General features: G+C 51.0%; 1 protein-coding gene across 1 annotated transcript; it reads left to right on the forward strand.

Annotated features, from left to right (window-relative positions):
• Positions 1-306: 306 nt before the first annotated feature.
• On the forward strand, positions 307-2,460 carry LOC137519502 (proline-rich protein 36-like). Its single transcript, XM_068238458.1, has one exon. The coding sequence runs from the start codon at positions 307-309 to the stop codon at positions 2,458-2,460; it is 2,154 nt and encodes a 717-aa protein (XP_068094559.1).
• Positions 2,461-16,936: the final 14,476 nt, after the last annotated feature.

The following is a 16,936-nucleotide window of genomic DNA, read 5'->3' on the forward strand; positions in this document are numbered from 1 at the left end:
GCCACCCGGTGACCACAGGCAATAATCTGTGCCATGTCTGCTCACCTTCCAGAGGAGGGCCCGAGAAGCTACTCCATCCTCCTCACTTAGATGCCACCCGGTGACCACAGACAATAATCTGTGCCATGTCTGCTCACCTTCCAGAGGAGGGCCCGAGAAGCTGCTCCATCCTCCTCACTTAGATGCCACCCGGTGACCACAGGCAATAATCTGTGCCATGTCTGCTCACCTTCTAGAGGAGGGCCCGAGAAGCTGCTCCATCCTCCTTTTTTAGATGCCACCCATGCCTCTCCACCCTGTAGAGATATGAGCTCCAGGCCTTACAGCCCTCCTGCCTCTCCACCCTGCAGAGATCAGAGCTCCATGCCTGACAGCCCTCATGCCTCTCCACCCTATAGAGATCAGAGCTTCATGCCTGACAGCCCCCATGCCTCTCCACCCTGTAGAGATCAGAGCTCCATGCCTGACAGCCACCATGCCTCTCCACCCTGCAGAGATCAGAGCTCCATGCCTGACAGCCCTCATGCCTCTCCACCCTGTAGAGATATGAGCTCCATGCCTGACAGCCCTCATGCCTCTCCACCCTGCAGAGATCAGAGCTCCATGCCTGACAGCCCTCATGCCTCTCCACCCTGTAGAGATCAGAGCTCCATGCCTGACAGCCCTCATGCCTCTCCACCCTGTAGAGATCAGAGCTCCATGCCTGACAGCCCTCCGGCCTCACCACCCTGCAGAGATCAGAGCTCCATGCCTGACAGCCCTCATGCCTCTCCACCCTGTAGAGATCAGAGCTCCATGCCTGACAGCCCTCCGGCCTCACCACCCTGCAGAGATCAGAGCTCCATGCCTGACAGCCCTTATACGTCTCCACCCTGTATAGATCAGAGCTCCATGCCTGACAGACCCCATGCCTCTCCACCCTGTAGAGATCAGAGCTCCATGCCTGACAGCCCTCATGCCTCTCCACCCTGTAGAGATCAGAGCTCCATGCCTGACAGACCTCATGCCTCTCCACCCTGTAGAGATCAGAGCTCCATGCCTGACAGCCCTCATGCCTCTCCACCCTGTAGAGATCAGAGCTCCATGCCTGACAGCCCTCCGGCCTCACCACCCTGCAGAGATCAGAGCTCCATGCCTGACAGCCCTCATGCCTCTCCACCCTGTAGAGATCAGAGCTCCATGCCTGACAGCCCTCATGCCTCTCCACCCTGTAGAGATCAGAGCTCCATGCCTGACAGCCCCCATGCCTCTCCACCCTGCAGAGATCAGAGCTCCATGCCTGACAGCCCTCATGCCTCTCCACCCTGCAGAGATCAGAGCTCCATGCCTGACAGCCCTCATGCCTCTCCACCCTGTAGAGATCAGAGCTCCATGCCTGACAGCCCCCATGCCTCTCCACCCTGCAGAGGTCAGAGCTCCATGCCTGACAGCCCCCATGCCTCTCCACCCTGTAGAGATATGAGCTCCATGCCTGACAGCCCCCATGCCTCTCCACCCTGTAGAGATCAGAGCTCCATGCCTGACAGACCCCATGCCTCTCCACCCTGTAGAGATCAGAGCTCCATGCCTGACAGCCCTCATGCCTCTCCACCCTGTAGAGATCAGAGCTCCATGCCTGACAGCCCCCATGCCTCTCCACCCTGCAGAGATCAGAGCTCCATGTTGCTCTCCATGCCTGACAGCCCTCATGCCTCTCCACCCTGTAGAGATCAGAGCTCCATGCCTGACAGACCCCATGCCTCTCCACCCTGCAGAGATCAGAGCTCCATGCCTGACAGCCCTTATACGTCTCCACCCTGTATAGATCAGAGCTCCATGCCTGACAGACCCCATGCCTCTCCACCCTGTAGAGATCAGAGCTCCATGCCTGACAGCCCTCATGCCTCTCCACCCTGTAGAGATCAGAGCTCCATGCCTGACAGACCTCATGCCTCTCCACCCTGTAGAGATCAGAGCTCCATGCCTGACAGCCCTCATGCCTCTCCACCCTGTAGAGATCAGAGCTCCATGCCTGACAGCCCCCATGCCTCTCCACCCTGCAGAGATCAGAGCTCCATGCCTGACAGCCCTCATGCCTCTCCACCCTGCAGAGATCAGAGCTCCATGCCTGACAGCTCCCATGCCTCTCCACCCTGCAGAGATCAGAGCTCCATGCCTGATAGACCCCATGCCTCTCCACCCTGTAGAGATCAGAGCTCCATGCCTGACAGCCCCCATGCCTCTCCACCCTGTAGAGATCAGAGCTCCATGCCTGACAGCCCCTATGCCTCTCCACCCTGTAGAGATCAGAGCTCCATGCCTGACAGCCCCCATGCCTCTCCACCCTGTAGAGATCAGAGCTCCATGCCTGACAGCTCCCATGCCTCTCCACCCTGCAGAGATCAGAGCTCCATGCCTGACAGCCCCCATGCCTCTCCACCCTGTAGAGATCAGAGCTTCCATCACTGCTTCATGGAGTGAAGACTGCCAACACAGCTGTATAGTTCTAAGTACTGGAAGAAATGTGTGCAACCACTTTGCCAAGGAAGAGGTAAGTATACTTTTCTCCCATGACAGGCTTTGAGCATTGCCAACAGTTCTGCTTGATTGTGGAGGGAGATAGAATAAATGTCATACTCTCTAAGCTGGAATCCTAACTACACTACAAGTCTGCTATCACCAGAGTCCAGTGTACAGCTTGTGGCAGTTGTGGGTCATTGCTGCAAGTTCCATGGCTGGACTATGGTGGCTACACGTGATCTCTGGGTTCTGTAGACAGACTAAGTAACATCATCCAACCTTGTGATAGACCTCGTGTTTTCTGGCCAGAGCATGTAGCACCTCCTGCCCCTATTGCTCTACAGACCCTCCACCAACCTTCAAACTCCCTGAGCTACTGCAACATGTTCTATTGCCTGAAATAGGACCCAGTATAAGGCCCAATCAGAGGAAAAGAGCCTCCTTCCTGCCCAGCAGAGGTGTGGAGGATTCCGGCTTGCTTGCAAGTTTTATGGACATTGTATGCAGCCACAAGAAGTTCTTTAGACTGGCCCCAAACAGCAGACAATTTGCATGGAACTAATGCTGGAATTATTTGCATTTTAGTGCCTATCTCTGCTGTACAGTAAGCTGGACTCCATGTTAGCCACTCCCATCATTCATCAGCCTGATTGAGAATTTCAGCCAGACTGTGGAGATCAGGCTCAGTCTATAGGAGGAGGGCATAGAAATAATCACAAGCTTCAGAGATAAGAGGTGCGGAGTTAAATTGTAATTTATATTGGTAGGGAGTTTAGTTTGGGTGGAGTTTTTGCTGGTAAAGGTTGGGAGGGGCGGGGTTTTTTACCATGGTGTGATTGGCTAGTGCTCGGACTGTTCCATTCTCCCACTGAAGAGGTGACGCTCTGTTCCCTCCAGCTTTTGTGTGGTGCCTTATTGTTGCCATGGACTGGTGTGTGAATTAGGAGGAGGATCCTGTAAAACTGACTTTATTCCCCATTTTCCTCGAGATTTTCTACCAATTATTATTCCTTCAGTATCGGCTCAGACCGGGCAAGGAATTGTTTTTCTTTTTTGTCACCTACTTTTGAGCACTAATCGGGCACATTGGAGCCCGAAGGCTGTAACTAGTGATATTTGTACAACCAAAGAACTTTATTTTGTGGGTCACAAACAATAAACTTTACTTTACATTAAGAATGTGTGCCTTTACTGCTGTTAGTGATGTACGAGGTCACTGGAAGTCTGTGTAATATTACATGATGTCAGAATACGATATCCCCTCACTGAAATGGAAAGCGGTGTATGAGATGGTAAGTGGTGGCCAAAGTGTCCTACGTGAGAGAATATGCTTGCCTAAACAGGTGAGTTTTTAGATCCAGAGGAGGGGAGAAGATCGAGAGAAGTCGTGTAGGCGGGAGTGAGAAGGGGTATGAGAGATATCACCACTGGGAGACTTGGGTGCAGGATACAGCCGATATACAGCTTACCCTGCTCCTGCACAATTACTATTCTCCCTCTAGGTCGCCGTGGATGGTGGGGAATGGTGTAATTAGGCTTCCAGCTGTTGCTGGTGGCTGAATTACAGCAGCACCAAAGTTACTCCCTGTGTGCTGCTATAGTCGCTATTCCTATTACGGTCTATGGTGGCGCCGGCTGCATCCAAATCTCCTGCGCTCTAATCTACATGCTTGGTGAGAAGAGGTGACCAGAGAAGAAGACAGGACATGGTACAGAACTGCCTCACATAAGGTATTTCCTGAAATCCCAGAGGAGTACTGGAGGTGCAGTGATGCCATTTGCATGTTGGACCAAATCAGGTGTAACTGCCTTATAATTGCACTAATCTGGAAGGAAGGTCATAGTTGGTCACATCAGATTACTGGACTGCGTCTATCTACTCCATAACTAACTTCCTATTAAAAGTTACAAAAAAAACCCAGCTCACTATACATATGATTAACATTGACCGTTCCTTTATTCTCAGACTGTGAAAGTCCTCCTAGTGACCCTCAACCCCCGGCTGGCTCAAAGGGATTGGCTGTCTATGAGATTTTTACATGATAGAGCAGCATTCAGGCAGCCAGTCAGAGGCTGCAGTTACACTGTACAGACACCAGGTGGCAGCAGTGAGGGTAGCTGTGTCCCCAGGGCTCTGTACACCATAGAGCAGCATTCAGGCAGCCAGTCAGAGGCTGCAGTTACAGTGTACAGACACCAGGTGGCAGCAGTGAGGGTGGCTGTGTCCCCAGGGCTCTGTACACCATAGGGCAGCATTCAGGCAGCCAGTCAGAGGCTGCAGTTACATTGTACAGACATCAGGTGGCAGCAGTAAGGACGGCTGTGTCCCCCAGGGCTCTGTACACCTTAGAGCAGCATTCAGGCAGCCAGTCAGGGGCTGCAGTTACACTACAGACATCAGGTGGCAGCAGTAAGGACGGCTGTGTACCCCAGGACACTGTACACTATAGAGCAGCATTCAGGCAGCCAGTAAGGGGCTGCAGTTACACTGTACAGACACCAGGTGGCAGCAGTAAGGATGGCTGTGTCCCCAGGGCTCTGTACACCATAGAGCAGCATTCAGGCAGCCAGTAAGGGGCTGCAGATACATTGTACAGACACCAGGTGGCAGCAGTGAGGGTGGCTGTGTACCCAGGGCTCTGTACATGATAGAGCAGCATTCAGGCAGCCAGTCACAGGCTGCAGTTACACTGTACAGACACCAGGTGGCAGCAGTGAGGGTAGCTGTCAGGCTCTGTACATGATAGAGCAGCATTCAGTCAGCCAGTCACAGGCTGCAGTTACACTGTACAGACACCAGGTGGCAGCAGTGAGGGTAGCTGTGTCCCCAGGGCTCTGTACATGATAGAACAGCATTCAGGCAGCCAGTCAGAGGCTGCAGTTACACTGTACAGACACCAGGTGGCAGCAGTGAGGGTGGCTGTATCCCCAGGGCTCTGTACACCATAGAGCAGCATTCATGTAGCCAGTCAGAGGCTTCACTTACACTGCACAGTCACCAGGTAGCAGCAGTGAGGCTGGCTGTGTCCCCCAGAGCTCTGCACATGATAGAGCAGCATTCAGACAGCCAGTCACAGGCTACACTTACACTGTACAGACACCAGGTGGCAGCAGTGAGGGTGGCTGTGTCCCCCAGGGCTCTGCACATGATAGAGCAGCATTCAGACAGCCAGTCACAGGCTGCACTTACACTGCACAGACACCAGGTGGCAGCAGTGAGGGTGGCTATGTCCCCAGGGCTCTGCACATGATATCGGAAAATTGTATACTTACCTTCCGTAATTTTCCTTTCCTGGATCAGATAATGGCGGCATACTCCTGGGTTCAACTCCACCCCCTGAACCCCATTGGACAGATCTTTTAATAAATTAAAGGAGTCCAGCCCCCCTGCCATTCTCGTGAAACTCAGTCCTTGAATGGACAAGAGGGAGGGATTCGTATGCCACCATTATCTGATCCAGGAAAGGAAAATTACGGAAGGTAAGTATACAATTTTCCGATTTCCTGGACAGAAATGGCGGCCTTCTCCTGGGACATAAATCAGCAAAAGAGGGAGGGAAATGCAAAACACCATTTATTTAGACAAAACAGCTCTTCCAAAATCCAATGAAGTCAACATGATAATGAGTGAGAAAGGTGTGTGGTGAAGACCAGCTGGCAGCCTTACAGATTGTCTCTACAGAAACTTTGGAGAATGATGCCCATGACGCTGCCATCCCTCGAGTTGAGTGGGTAATGACCTGTCTTGGTATATCCAACCCTTTCATTTTGTAGCTTAGCTGTATGAGTTTTACCAACCAGTTTGCAATTGTTCTTGTTGCGAGAGTTTGGCCTTTCCTTGCTCCCTGAATATTGATAAAAAGATGATCTGACAGTCTAAATGAAGCTGTTTTATCCAGGTAAGTATTAATGCTCTTTCCTACATCCAGTGGACGACAGCCATCTTCTGAAGGAAAAGTGGGCAAAGTTAGTTCCTGGTTAATATGGAAAGCTGAAGCAACCTTTGGAATATGTGACAACACTGGCCTGATCACTACCCTGTCGGGAAAAAATTGCAACAAATTGTCTGAACAGCCTAACGCTTGTAAGTCCGAGAGTCTTTTAGCGGATGAGATTGCTGTTAGAAAAAGTGTTTTTAAAGCTATATTCCATATTGAAGCAGATTCTGTAGGATGGAAAGGGGCATTAGACAGCACATTTAATACAACACACAAATCCCATTGGGGAAAAAACGGTTTCCTGGGTGGTCTCAGCTTTTGCACTGCTTGTATAAACTGAATTATCAGTGGGTGAAGAAGCCCATCTTTCGTTTGTGAGGGCTGATAAAGCTGATACTTGAACCTTGACTGTCGATAAGCTTAAGGTGGCCATACACTGGTCGATGTGCCATTAGATCGACCAGCTGACAGATCCCTATCTGATCGAATCTGATCAGATAGGGATCGTATGGCTGCCTTTACTGCAAACAGATTGTGAATCGATTTCAGCCTGAAACCGATCACAATCTGTTCAGCTGCTCCTGCCGCCTGTCCCCCCCCCCCCCCCCCCCCGTATACATTACCTGAGGCTGGCTCCCGGGCGTCTTCTCCGCACTGCACCGCACCGCTGTTCTTGCTCCATCCCGGCGCTTCCTGTGTTACTCCGTGACCAGGAAGTTCAAATAGAGCGCTCTCTATTTCAACTTCCTGGTCACCGGAGTGACACAGGAAGTATAAGCGTACACTGGGACATGCGGAAATGCGGTGCAGCGAGGAGAAGAGGACCCCGGAGCCAGCTTCAGGTAATGTATACATGCTCGGATCGGGCCCGAATCGTACGCCGCAAGCGACGCGCTCCTACCGCCGGGCGATCGAGGGTAATTTCCCGCACGGCGCGATCGACGGTCCGATCCGATTTCGGGAGGGAATCGGATCGGCGGGTGCGTTTAGCGCAAGCGATTGGCAGCAGATCCGATCCCAGGATCGGATCTGCTGTCGAAACGGCCGTGAATCGAGCCAGTGTATGGCCTGCTTTAGTCCCTTCTCCACTCCTGTCTGTAATGCTGGGAATACACGTTAAGTTTTTACTTTAGATAGATGGGTTCGATAGATAAATTCCAACCTGTTGGATCTGGTCGATTCTACTTTCGTTTCGATTCTCCTCATTCAAGTGAATGTAATTGATAAGAAAAGATAAGGAATCGAGAGGGGAATCGAGCAGTGAATCGAGAGTAGAATTGATCGAAAGCGAAAACGACGGCAAAAACGCATCGTGTATTCCCGGCATAAGAAACCGAATAAATCTTGAACTTGTGGAGAAACTGCTTCACCCCCTTGTTTGCTGCATAGGATATAATAATGTTTCCCAAATTCTATGGTATGTCGTGTTGGTCGAAACTTTCCTTGATTTCAACATAGTAGAGACAACCTCCTCTGAGCAACCTAACACAAGCAGCTTCCTCCTCTCAATTTCCAGGCCATCAAATTGAATTTGCTGACTTCTGGATGTAGTAACTTCCCTTGATGTAGAAGGTTCGGGATCTTTGGAAGTATTAGTGGTTCCTCTACACTCATCTTTCACCAAAGTGACCCATGGTTTTCTCGGCCAGTAAGGTAGTATAAGAATGATCGTGCAGGATTCTTGTAACAGTCTGCGTAGCAAATTCGTGATTAGTGGTAATGGAGGAAACGCATAACCGAGATTGAATTTCCACTCCTGCGTTAGACAGTCCATCCCTTCCAATTTCTATTGAACTATCTCCCCGGTTTATATGATCTAGCTTGTTAAAATCTATTGGGAAAATATTTCTTTGTATTTTGCTGATTGAAGGGTGGAGTTTTCCTATCTTGGGGAAGCAGACCTGATTTTCCACCTGTCACCTTAGCAATGGCACCATCCATTTTGCTTCCAAAGAGATGAACCCCATCATATGGAATACGGCACCAATTGTTTCTTGAGGATTGGTCTGCTGACCACGGCTTTAACCATAAAGCTCTTTTAGCAGTTATATTATGTAGCATGGATCTTGCTGATGTTCTAATTGTGTCAATGGCTGCCTCACCAACAAAATCTCCGACCAACTTAGAGACACTGAAGTGAAAAAAAAATGATGATATTATGATTTGTATGTGTAGTACAGCTAAGAAATAAAACATTAGGAGCAGAGATATGAGTCTAATATTGTTTCCAGTACAGGAAGAGTTAAGAAACTCCAGTTGTTATCTCTATGCGAAAAAGCCATTAAGCTCTACGACTTTCAAAGTGGTGGAGGGGGCTGTTATCTGACTTTTATTATCTCAACTGTTATTGAACTATTTACTTTTCCTCTGCCAGAGGAGAGGTCATTAGCTCACAGACTGCTCTGAAAGAATCATTTTGAATGCTGAGTAATGTGTAATCTGCACATATTATAGAACGATGCAATGTTAGAAAAAACACTCTATACCTGAAAATAAAAAATGAGAATATTTTCTTTGCTGCTAATCTTCTAGTAATTATTCATAGTACACAACCAATTCATTATATCATATATTTTTTTTCGCTTCAGTGTCTCTTTAAGCTCATCTAGCGCCTTTATAATTTCTGACTTGTCCGCCCCTGAGTTAATAGCGCTTTCTATATTTTCTACCCAGACCTTAATAGCTTGGGCTAGTGATGTTAGGGCCACCGCCGGCTTGCAGGCTGCTCCAGAGGACAAAAAGGCTTTTTTCATGTCTGCATCAATTTTTCTGTCTAGTGGGTCAGCAAACAATACACCATCATCCATTGGTAACGTCACATGATGGGCCAATCTCATTATTGAGGCATCCACTATAGGCGCTGATTCCATTAATTTTGCATCCTCTGTACTTAATGGGTATAGTTTTGAAAAACGACTGGTTAGCGAAGGTTTTTGATCCACTCTGGCCCATCTATTAAAAACCACCAGGGGGCAGCAGAGCAGTTTTTTTTTTTATTTTTTTTTTTATTTTTTTAAATCATGTAGCGAGCCCACGGCTCGCTACATGATAGCCGTTGTGCAGCGGCATCCCCCACTCTCTTCGATCGCCTCCGGCAATCTCCGATCAGGAAATCCCGTTCGAAGCCATGACGTCATCGACATTGTGACGTCATTCGGAGTTCCGAGCTACCCCTCAGCGCTGCCTGGCACTGATTGGCCAGGCAGCGCACGGGGTCTGGGGGTGGGGGACAATCGGCGGGTAGCGGCGGCGATCGGAGTGCACACGCAGCTAGTAAAAAAAATTAGGCAAATCGGCCCAGCAGGGCCTGAGAAATCCTCCTGCGCGGCCCGTGCTCAGCACGGGCTTACCGCCAGGGAGGTTAAAGGAATACTTAAAGGGAACCTTAACTCTAAAGAAAAATGAGTTTTACTTACCTGGGGCATCTACCAGCCCCCTGCAGCCACCCTGTGCCCTCGCAGTCACTCATGGCTCCTCTGGTCCCCCGCTGCCAGCTAGTTTCATTTTTGCCGACTGGGAGTCGGCCGGCCGCCATGCGTGCGTTTTTACGCATTCCCACCCTTTACCTGCCTTGGGGCCCCGGCCAGTGAGAGAGGTCCGGGGCCCCTGGCCATCGTGCGAACCAATCGTGTGTTTTTAAACGTTTTTTGTTTTTTTTTTCAGCTCTAGGACATGGCAGACAGGTGAGCGGTTAGGGAGGGACCCCTGTGGGAGGAATGCCTGCATGGGGCGGTCCTGCTAGCGACGCAATCTTGCGATTTGCGTCCAACTGAAGCCTCCCACCTGAATGCTAATGGCTGCTAGATGTGGTATGGCAGGTAAAGGGTGTATGACAGTGCATCCTGATTGGCTGACGAGCACCTGCTGACGACTTAAATGTAGCTGCATGCATGTATTGCTGTGTTCTATTGCTTGTGTGTGTCGAATTTAGCATTCAGTATGGAGGCAGTGTTGGTGGGTTTTCTGGATGTGAGAGGTCCAGAGCCTGGGTGTGAGAGGTCCAGGCCCACCTGCACTCCCCTCCAGGTATCGCGCATTGGCCTTGGGGCCCCGGCCAGTGAGAGAGGTCCGGGGCCCCTGGCCATCGTGCGAACCAATCGTGTGTTTTTAAACGTTTTTTTTTTTTTTTTTTCAGCTCTAGGACATGGCAGACAGGTGAGCGGTTAGGGAGGGACCCCTGTGGGAGGAATGCCTGCACGGGGCGGTCCTGCTAGCGACGCAATCTTGCGATTTGCGTCCAACTGAAGCCTCCCACCTGAATGCTAATGGCTGCTAGATGTGGTATGGCAGGTAAAGGGTGTATGACAGTGCATCCTGATTGGCTGACGAGCACCTGCTGACGACTTAAATGTAGCTGCATGCATGTATTGCTGTGTTCTATTGCTTGTGTGTGTCGAAACAATACTAGTTGCCTGGCGGCCCTGCTGATCTATTTGGCTGCAGTAATAAACTGAATTACACCAGCAACAAGCATGCAGCTAATCTTCTCAGTTCTGACAATATTGTCAGAAACCCCTGACCTGCTGCATGCTTGTTCAGGGTCTATGGTTAAAAGAATAAGAGGCAGAGGACCAGCACGGCAGCCAGGCAACTGGTATTGCTTAAAAGGAGAGAAATATGGCAGCCTCAATATTATTCTCACCTCAGGTTCCCTTGAAAAGTGCAACGCAAAGACAGTGGGCCCAAGTTTTGGTGACCCTTTCCCCAGAAAATTCACATAATTGTGCAGGTTTTCTCAAGAAAATACACATATATGCCCAGAAAATACGTGCAATCATGTCGGCAGATATGCCTAGAAAATACGTGCAATCATGTCGGCAGATATGCCCAGAAAATATGTGCAATCAAGTCGGCAGATATGCCCAGAAAATACGTGCAATCAAGTCGGCAGATATGCCCAGAAAATACGTGCAATCAAGTCGGCAGATATGCCCAGAAAATACGTGCAATCAAGTCGGCAGATATGCCCAGAAAATACGTGCAAACAAGTCGGCAGATATGCCCAGAAAATACATGCAATCAAGTCGGCAGATATGCCCAGAAAATACGTGCAAACAAGTCGGCAGATATGCCCAGAAAATACGTGCAATCATGTCGGCAGATATGCCCAGAAAATACATGCAATCATGTCGGCAGATTTGCAAAGAAAATACATGCAATCATGTGGCAGACCTGCCCAGAACATACACCTGCTAATATAAATAAAACAAAAACATTTACTCACCTGCAGCAGCAGACCTTCTGTCCCAGCCTCCATCCGGCGCGCAGCTCCCATGGGTGGTTGGGTGGATAGGTAGCCTAGTGGGTGGGTGAGTGGGTGGGTGGGTGGGTTGGTAGCCGGGTGGGTGGGTGAGTGGGTGGGTTGGTAGCCTGGTGGGTGGGTGGGTAGGTAGCCGGGTGGGTAGGTAGCCTGGTGGGTGGGTGGGTAACTAGCCCGGTAGGTAGGTAGCCCGGTGGGTGGGTAGGTAGGTAGCCTGGTGGGTGCGTGGGTAGCCGGGTGGGTGGGTAGGTAGCCTGGTGGGTGGGTTGGTAACTAGCCCGGTAGGTAGCCGGGTGGGTGGTTAGGTAGGTAGCCGGGTGGGTGGGTAGCCGGGTGGGTGGGTAGGTAGGTAGCCGGGTGGGTGGTTAGGTAGGTAGCCGGGTGGGTAGGTAGGAAGCCTGGTGGGTGGGTAGGTAGCCGGGTGGGTAGGTAGGTAGCCGGGTGGGTAGGTAGGAAGCCTGGTGGGTGGGTAGGTAGCCGGGTGGGTAGGTAGGTAGCCGGGTGGGTAGGTAGGAAGCCTGGTGGGTGGGTAGGTAGCCTGGTGGGTGGGTAGGTAGCCTGGTGGGTAGGTAGGTAGCCGGGTGGGTAGGTAGGAAGCCTGGTGGGTGGGTGGGTAGGTAGGTAGGTAGGTAGCCTGGTGGGTGGGTAGGTAGCCTGGTGGGTGGGTTGGTAACTAGCCCGGTAGGTAGCCGGGTGGGTGGTTAGGTAGGTAGCCAGGTGGGTGGTTAGGTAGGTAGCCGGGTGGGTGGTTAGGTAGGTAGCCGGGTGGGTGGGTAGGTAGCCTGGTGGGTGGGTTGGTAACTAGCCCGGTAGGTAGCCGGGTGGGTGGTTAGGTAGGTAGCCGGGTGGGTGGTTAGGTAGGTAGCCGGGTGGGTGGTTAGGTAGGTAGCCGGGTAGGTAGGTAGGTAGCCGGGTGGGTAGGTAGCCGGGTGGGTAGGTAGCCGGGTGGGTGGTTAGGTAGTTGGGTGGGTGGTTAGGTAGGAAGCCTGGTGGGTGGGTAGGTAGCCGGGTGGGTAGGTAGCCGGGTGGGTGGTTAGGTAGTTGGGTGGGTGGTTAGGTAGGAAGCCTGGTGGGTGGGTAGGTAGCCGGGTGGGTAGGTAGGTAGGAAGCCTGGTGGGTGGTTAGGTAGTCGGGTGGGTAGGTAGGAAGCCTGGTGGGTGGGTAGGTAGGTAGCCGGGTGGGTAGGTGGTTAGGTAGCCGGGTGGGTAGCTATCCGGGTGGGGGGCCCGACTCCTATCCTCCCTCCCTCCCTTCCTTCCTCACCTCGGGGGGCCCCCTCCCGATATGCGCGGCGGGAGAGCGAGCGGCAAATGCAGGAAGTCTTCAGGGCTCTCCAGGCATCCGCTAAAGGCCCAGCCGCTGAGTCTCCAATATGTCTCCAACTGGAGACATATTGGAGACCAAGCGGCTGGGCCTCTAGCGGATGCCTGGAGAGCCCTTCCTGCATTTGCCGCTCACTCGCTCTCCCGCCGCGCATATCGGGAGGGGGCCCCCCGAGGTGAGGGAGGATAGGAGTCGGGGGGCCCCCCGGGAATAAAATAATAAAAAAAAAAAATATATATAAAAAAAAAAAAAAATACTTAATGGGCCCCTGAAGAAAACGGAACTTCAGGGGCCCTCGTGCGGCGGCACGGCCTGCACGGCCGTATGTCCGCCCCTGAGAAGCAGAACTAGCTGGCAGCGGGGGACCAGAGGAGCCATGAGTGACTGCGAGGGCACAGGATGGCTGCAGGGGGCTGGTAGATGCCCCAGGTAAGTAAAACTCATTTTTCTTTAGAGTTAAGGTTCCCTTTAAGTATTCCTTTAAGAAAAATATCTTTAATAATATTCATTAATGGGAAATTATTAGGTTGTTTGTTTAAATGAGGGTAATATTTATCCGGTTCTTTTTCAGATTCTTTACCCTCCTCCCATCCTATCGCTTCTTTAATTGCAGAGACAAATGCCGGGACTAGTGCAAAGTCAAAACCTAGAGCTGTAGCGCCCTCTTGCTGTGCAGATTCATCTGTGACTGCTAATTGGGATGATACATTAGGCTGCGAGGCTGCCATTTTAGTAAAGGTTTCATGTACTGCCTGCTGTATGAATGACATAACTTGCTGATTGTCCATTTCATTATCTCTGCTCAGGGACGGATCTAGGGGGGGGCAAGCAGGTCTCTTGCCCCAGGCGCAGTTTGTTGAATTCTTAAAAAGGCGGCAAAATTTGGATGGGGAATGGCACTTTAGGCGCCAAAACCTGACCTTGCCCCAGGCGCAACTTGGGGCAACTTGTTCTAGATCCGTCCCTGTCTCTGCTGAGTTCCGCAAAGCAAGCTTCGCACACCATTTTATCTGGTAATACCGGCTGGGTGCACAACCAGCATAATCATTTTGCAGGCTGCTGATATCTTTGTTCATTAACTTCATGAGCCTTTGAAGCTGCTGCAGAATCAGGTCTCTCTGACCGATAATGTCTATCTGGAGAGTAATATCTATTACTTGAATAGTGTCTTCTAGGAGATCTGCTCCGATGAGGACTAGAATAATGATCGTGTCTCTCATGCGATCTTCCTCTTCTACGTGAGGAATGCTGCTGGGGAGAATCCTTCTCAGGAGAATGTCTCTTCCCTTCGTCTGATGTTTTTTTTATGTTTTTTTTGTTTGGTGAATCTCTCCTTGATGATCTTGCATGGAAGATGTGTCAGCCCTTGATCTTCATTTAGATTTTGAGTGTAGTTTTGATGAGGATGTATGTCGTTTAGACACATCGCTTTCCTCTTGTCTCTCTTGCGGACTGTGGAGACATAAAAGGAAAAAAATAGATCTGTTCCATTAAGAACATCCGCATCTTCTAAGAGAGATAGCACTCTTTTTAATTAAAAGACCTGACACCAGTGAAAAGTCAGCTTTTAATGATACACCCATAATGTGACAGGTGAAGAATGGTATCCTTTAGACACCAGTTACCTTTCCCCCTCCTCTATACTCCACTTCCAGAGAGTTACCCATCCTGCAAGGCATGTGCATAAATTACACCTGAATGAAATCGGTCCTGTATTATCTGCAACACATTTTCTTCCGTATAAGAAAATATACCGCACCTACCTGCTCCTGCAGTAAGAAAGGATTAGTTCTGCACCAGGCCGCAATGCTGCCCTGTCCATTCTGCCGTCCACGGAGCGGTTCCGACAGCTACAACGCTGTCACCGCGCTCCGGTGTTTGTAAAAGTCACGCTTAGGAGGACGAAGATGATGGAGGATGGAGTACAGAGTCCTAAGGAGACAGAAGAGTGGTGGTAATATACATTTATAGCCACTATTTAAGCAGCGCAATGTATATAGAAGCGGCAGAGGCTGAACCCGCAGATAAAAAAAAAAAAGAAACGGGCGCCAAATAATTTGAAGTTAAAAACGGACACCCAAAATATAAGGAAAAAATGTAAAAAGACCTTGTCCATCGAGGACAGAAAAAAGGAGAATGGCAGGCGGGGGGCTGGATTCCTTTAATGTATTAAAAGATCTGTCCAATCAGGTTCAGGGAGTGGAGTTGAACCCAGGAGTATGCCGCCATTTCTGTCCAGGAAAGAGCAGCATTCAGGCAGCCAGTAAGGGGCTTCAGTTACATTGTACAGACAACAGGTGGCAGCAGTGAGGGTGGCTGTGTCCCCCAGGGCTCTGTACATGATAGAGCAGCATTCAGGCAGCCAGTCAGAGGCTGCACTTACACTGTACAGACAACAGGTGGCAGCAGTGAGGGTGGCTGTGTCCCCCAGGGCTCTGTACATGATAGAGCAGCATTTAGGCAGCCAGTAAGGGGCTGCAGTTACATTGTACAGACAACAGGTGGCAGCAGTGACGGTGGCTGTGTCCCCAGGGCTCTGTACACCATAGAGCAGCATTCAGGCAGCCAGTAAGGGGCTGTAGTTACACTGTACAGACACCAGGTGGCAGCAGTGACGGTGGCTGTGTCCCCAGGGCTCTGTACACCATAGAGCAGCATTTAGGCAGCCAGTAAGGGGCTGCAGTTACATTGTACAGACAACAGGTGGCAGCAGTGACGGTGGCTGTGTCCCCCAGGGCTCTGTACACCATAGAGCAGCATTCAGGCAGCCAGTCAGAGGCTGCAGCTACATTGTACAGACAACAGGTGTCAGCAGTGAGGGTAGCTGTGTCCCCAGGGCTCTGTACACCACAGAGCAGCATTCAGGCAGCCAGTCAGAGGCTGCAGATACATTATACAGACACCAGGTGGCAGCAGTGACGGTGGCTGTGTCCCCAGGGCTCTGTACACCATAGAGCAGCATTCAGGCAGCCAGTCAGAGGCTGCAGTTACATTGTACAGACAGCAGGTGGCAGCAGTGAGGGTGGCTGTGTCCCCAGGGCTCTGTACACCATAGAGCAGCATTTAGGCAGCCAGTAAGGGGCTGCAGTTACACTGTACAGACAACAGGTGGCAGCAGTGACGGTGGCTATGTCCCCAGGGCTCTGTACACCATAGAGCAGCATTTAGGCAGCCAGTAAGGGGCTGCAGTTACATTGTACAGACACCAGGTGGCAGCAGTGACGGTGGCTATGTCCCCAGGGCTCTGTACACCAAAGAGCAGCATTCAGGCAGCCAGTCAGAGGCTGCAGTTACATTGTACAGACAGCAGGTGGCAGCAGTGAGGGTGGCTGTGTTCCACAGGGCTCTGTACATGATAGAGCAGCATTCAGGCAGCCAGTCAGAGGCTGCACTTACACTGTACAGACACCAGGTGGCAGCAGTGAGGGTGGCTGTGTCCCCCAGAGCTCTGTACATGATAGAGCAGCATTCATGTAGCCAGTCAGAGGCTGCACTTACACTGTACAGACACCAGGTGGCAGCAGTGAGGGTGGCTGTGTCCCCCAGAGCTCTGTACATGATAGAGCAGCATTCATGTAGCTAGTCAGAGGCTGCAGCTACATTATACAGACACCAGGTGGCAGCAATGAGGTTGGCTGTGTCTCCCAGGGCTCTGTACACCATAGAGCAGCATTCATGTAGCCAGTCAGAGGCTGCAGTTACACTGTACAGACACCAGGTGGCAGCAATGAGGTTGGCTGTGTCCCCCAGGGCTCTGTACACCATAGAGCAGCATTCAGGTAGCCAGTCAGAGGCTGCAGTTACACTGTACAGACACCAGGTGGCAGCAATGAGGGTGGCTGTGTCCCCAGGGCTCTGTACATGATTAAGGAAAATTGGATACTTACCTGCCGGTAATTTTCCTTTCCAGATTTGT

This window comes from Hyperolius riggenbachi, chromosome 5 (assembly GCF_040937935.1).
Source record: "Hyperolius riggenbachi isolate aHypRig1 chromosome 5, aHypRig1.pri, whole genome shotgun sequence".
In the NCBI taxonomy this organism is placed as follows: Eukaryota; Metazoa; Chordata; class Amphibia; order Anura; family Hyperoliidae; genus Hyperolius; species Hyperolius riggenbachi.

What these genes read in the sequence shown, in the direction of transcription:
- LOC137519502 (XM_068238458.1), top strand. Translation starts at nt 307, where the DNA reads ATGAGCTCCAGGCCTTACAGCCCTCCTGCCTCTCCACCCTGCAGAGAT.